This window comes from Colletes gigas, unplaced genomic scaffold, assembly GCF_013123115.1.
Source record: "Colletes gigas isolate AHSC1104 unplaced genomic scaffold, ASM1312311v1 Colletes_gigas_Sc00037, whole genome shotgun sequence".
Classification (NCBI taxonomy): Eukaryota; Metazoa; Arthropoda; class Insecta; order Hymenoptera; family Colletidae; genus Colletes; species Colletes gigas.
Window position 1 is genome coordinate 1547484 of NW_025106666.1, and position 6000 is coordinate 1553483.

The 6000-nt window shown below is 34.5% G+C and overlaps 1 protein-coding gene across 6 annotated transcripts in view; it reads left to right on the plus strand.

The window, feature by feature from the left end:
• LOC122402566 (unconventional myosin-Ie-like) overlaps positions 1 to 5011 on the plus strand; it is a 31445-nt gene extending 26434 nt beyond the window's left edge. For 5 of the 6 annotated variants that reach the window (XM_043405466.1, XM_043405461.1, XM_043405464.1 and 2 more), the window contains 10 exons: positions 79 to 245; positions 849 to 1062; positions 2339 to 2569; positions 2646 to 2930; positions 3003 to 3158; positions 3238 to 3377; positions 3461 to 3612; positions 3716 to 4048; positions 4125 to 4469; positions 4618 to 5011. In XM_043405466.1, coding sequence (XP_043261401.1) covers positions 79 to 245; positions 849 to 1062; positions 2339 to 2569; positions 2646 to 2930; positions 3003 to 3158; positions 3238 to 3377; positions 3461 to 3612; positions 3716 to 4048; positions 4125 to 4469; positions 4618 to 4694 — 2100 coding nt within the window. In that variant the 3' untranslated portion in view covers positions 4695 to 5011. The remainder of the gene's footprint in view (positions 1 to 78; positions 246 to 848; positions 1063 to 2338; positions 2570 to 2645; positions 2931 to 3002; positions 3159 to 3237; positions 3378 to 3460; positions 3613 to 3715; positions 4049 to 4124; positions 4470 to 4617) is intronic. The other variant, XM_043405463.1, reaches the window with a different exon arrangement.
• Positions 5012 to 6000: the final 989 nt, after the last annotated feature.

Here is a 6000-nt window from a genome sequence, read left to right on the forward strand (position 1 = left end):
AGTTATTAGAACTAAGCGCTATTTAATTTGTTAGCTATTGCTGTGTTACAATTTCATTAATTTTAACGATAATTACAGAAACTCGCAGTCGGGGCAAACAAGCACGAACACTTTCAAACCACAAGCGAAGGTTTCGCCATTTATCACTATGCCGGAGTGGTTTCGTATTCGGTCGATGGATTTTGTGATAAAAATCGAGACGTACTCTTTCTGGATCTTGTCGAGTTAATACAAAGCAGCACGAAGTAAGTTAATACCCCTGATAGTAAGTTAATACTGTTTGGTTTAGATGAAAGACGTAAAACTTTTATTATAAATGTATGATTACATGCAAACGATACATCGAAAGTGTAAGATTATTATTTAGATAAAAGTTATCGTATAAACTGAATCGTTTACAATAATATTGTGGTATCGGGAAATGCGAGAAACTTGAGCGGAGTAAGAACTATAGGTTAAAAGAGAAAGCGTTACAGGTCGAAAGGGACGGGAAAAACCCCTGGGTCAGCGGGCCCAGTGACGCGTTCGAGGTCCTCTCGCGCAGGGGTGCGAAACGCAAGCATGACCATATTTGGTCATGTACGCGCCCGAAAGAAGCTTGAATGGTGGGGCGGAAAAGGTTTTAAAAAGGGATGTTTCGAGCGGAAAAGGGAGACTCACTTGACAAGACGTTGCCGTAACAAGTCGCTTTAAGTTGTCGTTTTAAGTTGTTGTTTTAAGTTGTCGTTCTAAGTTATATCAGTTTAAGCGTAGCTGTTATGCAAATAGTCTTAAAATTAGTTCCTAGTCACTTTTAATATTTAAATAAAGACCTTTTTGAACAAATACCCACAATATTATTATTGCAGTTCATTGATTCGTGCATTGTATCCGCAAGAAACTCATGTACAGAAAACGAAGACGCTCAAATCTAGACCTACTACTGCTGGTAGCAAAATACGAAGTCAAGCTAGTCAACTAGTCAAACAATTGGTGCAATGCACCCCGCATTATATCAGATGCATTAAACCAAATGAAACAAAGAAACCTCGAGATTGGGATCCAGTCAGAGTAAAACATCAGGTACGATTAATACATCATTTTACCAAAACATTCTTTTTAATTATAATTGATGGCAATCGAGAACAGATCACTGAAATATGAAGTTTGACTTATAGAAGTTAGAATTGAAATAAAATAAAAGCTCCATTATCACAATCTATTACATTATACATGACATAGAGTATCATTTAAATGGCCACCACAAACAAATGAGAAAATACATTTGCTTGAAGATCTGAATATTTTATAAGTGCAGTTGCATGGTAATTTTTAAATAATGAAATAGCAACACGTTTTAAGGGGTAAAAACACTGTAAAAATCTGAAATAAAGCGTTTTTTTTTTGATGGATGGAAAAGTAAGAGGATAATAATATTCAAGAATGTTATTAACCATGTCATTAAGTGTTAAAAAAAAAATAGTGCAAAATGACGACGTTGGAGCCATTCTCGCGAGGCGTGTTTTGAATTTGAGGCGCTCTGCGACACGCAATGTAACTGCCGCGGAAAAAAACAAACAATTTTCTCTTAATCTACGTGAGTATAGCTAGAGAAATATGTAGGGGATTTTTGAAACATTAATTTTTGTATGACTGGCGAGCATTTGAAGTAGAAAGTTCAATTTTGTACAAAAAATGAGGCAATCATTTGTCAATAAATAATGTCAAAATTAACTTATCGAAGATCCCGTACGTATTTCTCTAGCTATACTCGTGTAGATTAAGAAAAAATTTTTTCTCTTTTTCGAGATACAAATGCGTCACAAATTCAAAACACGCCTCGCGAGAATGGCTCCAGCGTTGTCATTTAGCACTATTTTTTTTTTTAACACTTAACGACATGGTTAATAACATTCTTGAATATTATTATTCTCTTACTTTTCCATCTATCCTGTGGCGCTTTACGGGAGAGTACGGGTCGACCGTAGGGAAACCCCAAGTGAAGGTCGCCACGCGGTCACGGGGAATCTCGTACGTGTATATTAATATCGAAACAGTTTTATCAATTTCGCTGTATGATTTATTGACTTGAATAAATTACATTCCTTATTTTTATCGGACCACACATCGCTTTATTTCAGGTTTTTACAGTGGTGTTACCCTTTAAATGACCACGACAAACAAATGGGAAAATACATTTGCTTGAAGATCTGAATATTTTGTAAGTTCAGTTACATGGTAATTTTTAAGTAACGAAATAGCAACACGTTTTAAATGCTTTATGCAAATTTAAATGTATGTGTATTGATACAATGGTATATTCTCTATGGCACTATATTGTGCCTTCTATGTCATTTAGGTAGAATATTTGGGTTTGAAGGAAAACATCAAAGTGCGAAGAGCCGGGTTTGCACACAGGACAGCATTTTCAAAATTTTTGCACAGATATGCAATTTTCACCAAGGAGACTTGGCCATGTTGGTCCGGCGATGAGAAAGAGGGAGTAAAATGGATATTAAGCAACCTACGTATCGATCAATCGCAGTATCAACTAGGAAAGACAAAATTGTTTATAAAAGTTCCTGAAACTGTAAGATCAAATTTTATTTTGAAACAGAATTTGTATCGCGCACTTTGATATCATTTTAATGATACAATGTCCGTAGCTTTTCATGTTGGAGGAAGCGAGAGACCGGAAATACAACATGTATGCCAGAGTGATTCAAAAGGCATTTAAAAAGTATTTCGCGCGTAAAAGGCAAGATCAACAAATACAAGAAGCAGCTGATTTACTGTTCGGTCATAAAGAACGCAGACGAGCAAGTTTAAATAGAAAATTTATAGGCGATTACATTGGATTAGAAGGCAAACCACAACTAATGAACTTAATTGGAAGAAGAGAAAAAGTCTGTTTCAGCGAAGTGGTAAAAAAGTATGACAGGAGATTCAAGGTACTTTTATACACGTATACAACTTTATTTGACAAAATATATTATGTAGAATAAATGAAACACGAATTGTAGGTAAGTAGAAGGGACCTTGTCCTGACCAATAAATATTTATACCTAATCGGCCGGGAACAAATTAAGAAAGGCTTGGAAAAAGGGAAGCTAGTGGAAGTTATAAAACGAAAACTTGCATTCAATCAAATTAGTCATGTTTCATTAAGTACTCTTCAAGTGAGTGGATTACATATATGATTATCGTCATTGTTGTTTATAAAAATAGAAATTATTAATATTTTATTAACGATCATAGGATGATTTCCTTATTGTTCACTCGAAAGAAGATTATGCCAGTTTATTAGAATTGATATTTAAGACGGAATTTTTAATTGCTCTTAGTAAAAGATATGTTGAAGATACTGGGCACATCTTGAATATAAAATTTAGTAATAAGTAAGACTTTTGTATACAATTATTCCGTACGAAATTATTTAATGGGCAATTAAAAGTATTTTGAACATAAATTATTTTTACAGTCTAGAATTTAAAGTGAAGAAAGAAGGTTGGGGAGGTGGTGGAATAAGACAAGTAATATTAACACAAATCGATTATGGTGATAAAGAAATTTTGAAACCAAGTGGAAAAATATTGAATGTCTGGATTGGACCAGGATTGCCATCTATTACAAGTATATTATTATTAGTTTTTAGTTTTTAGTTAAATCACTAAAAATAGATATTATACTAATAAACTTATTACTAAAATTAGGTGTATTTCTACCGATATTTCAGAACCAAATACTAACAGACTAGCGATGGTACCAATGAGTCGACAGTATTGTATTTCAAAACGTGCTCATCCGGTTCCACAATCTGTAACAGAAACAGTTGTAAACAAGCCAACCCGTCCAGCTCCAAGGCCTACACATTCAGAACGAAATCAAAGTTTGCCATTTGAAAGACCTACTTTGCACATGCCTAAAGCTCCAAGATCGTCACCACTTAACCGTCCAAATATTTCACTGATGCAAGTACAAGAGAAAAAATTCGTAAAACTGCCAAATAAAGTAAAAAATAATTTACCGCTCATGGGTATGTTTACTGATCCGAAAGGAGCAAGACGAGGTAAGTTATATCAGAATCGCTATTGATCGTTATTGGTTCTTCATTGAAATGAACATTTTCAATGTTCCATGAACAGGTTTATTGAAATTTCCTCCGCCGCCAACTGAACCACCACCACCTAATACGCCAACTATACCATCAGGATTTCGATTACCATCAATCAACAGGGACGAACATAGAAATAACCAAAGTATAAGCTTTAATAAGGAGATACAGACAGTTAGAGAGTACAATACTAAATCGGTGTCAGACAATACTAAAACGGAATGCGCATCTCGTGTTGTCTCAAAAAATAAAAAACCTCCGCAAAGACCAGTTCTTCCTAATCTACCCAAAGCCAAAGCTTTATACGATTACAATCCTCAAGATCTGGATGAACTAGAACTTAAAATAGGCGATATTATCGAAATACTTAAAGAACGTAAGTTGTGCCATGTATATACAAAATGGTTTATAGCGACACGCAACTACTCTATACTTGGAACTAACAATGATCTACTAGTTGATTGTTTAATCATTGTTACATGTTAACGTGAGCAACTAAATGCATTCATTTTTCTATATATTAGACGAAGGTGGTTGGTGGCACGGAAGATTGAGAGGGAAAACGGGGCTGTTTCCATCGAATTACATCGAGAAAGTATGAAGTTTTTCATACAAACTGAAGAACTCTCGTCGCAATTATTAATATTGTATATTCTGTACTTAGGAAACAAACTATGATTTTTAAACGAATGAAAAATTCGACTAGGGAACAAAATAAATTATGCGCGTCTAAAAGATGTACTTATGTTTTTCATTCTTAAAACTGCCCATATATTTTTATAGTACTTCGTCTATCGTCGTATAGTACAAGAAATTATTATAATCGTACAAACGAAAAATCACAAGTTCGAAGTTCTTTTGTTATCATCGTTTTCAAAGTAAATATAATAATAGATTTTAGAAACTGATACTTTAAGTAACCAGTTATTATCAGTAAAAGTTACCAATATTAATTTAATTAGTTTAGAGTATAATGTAGTTTTGAAGTTTAATACTACTGCATTTCGTACTGCGAAACGTGCTATCAAGATGTTGAGGCATGTTTTTATTTAATAGAGTTAGAAATGTGTAACACATTCCTTATGTTTTTTATTAATAAAATATTAAAATCATAGTATATATTTTCCATCCTTTTTATTTAACCGTTTGAGTCCCAGGGGATATTGAAAAAACACTGTCGAAGAATCCCGAACAGCGCAACGGCGCTTTCTCTAAATATGTACGAGAAGACCCAAGCAGCGCGATTGCACTTCTTTTATTTTATATCGACAAATCCTAACACAACTGTATTATTACATATGCGTACTGTAAGTTTATAAATATTTCAAGTTTTGTTCGATAAAAATTATTCAGAAGATAATAATGAAATACAAAATATTTTATTTTGTAATGTATTATTGCACTATTATGCAAGCAGTGAGCAGAGGTGCCAGAAAAGCACCGACGGTGCCCTACTCATACATGCCAGATCACGCGTAAGTACTTACGTGAGCTCGTGGAGTTTCAGAAAGTCGACAAAGGCAAACTGACGCATGCCTTCTTTCTCGATTTTCCGAAGCTGCCCGAAGTAATTTCGGACTGCCCCGTGGGAGTCGAGAGAGAATGCTCATATTTGCCTTCTCGCTCTTAACAACTGAAATCCGAACTCCCGTCAACGGCATACGATTTGGATTCTCGAGCCGAGATTCTCGACTGCCCAGGCATTTTTACTTTCCGACCTATGTAGGCGCACATAAGCAAAGAATCTATAATGAAAACAAATTTTGTAAAATTTATTTTACGGAAATACACGTTTTGAGACCCCTGATCATATTTTAATTATTGAAAAAAAAGGAAATTTTTTTCGTCGAGAATTCAAATCGTATGCCATTGACGGGAGGTCGGATTTCAGCTGTTAAAAACGAGAA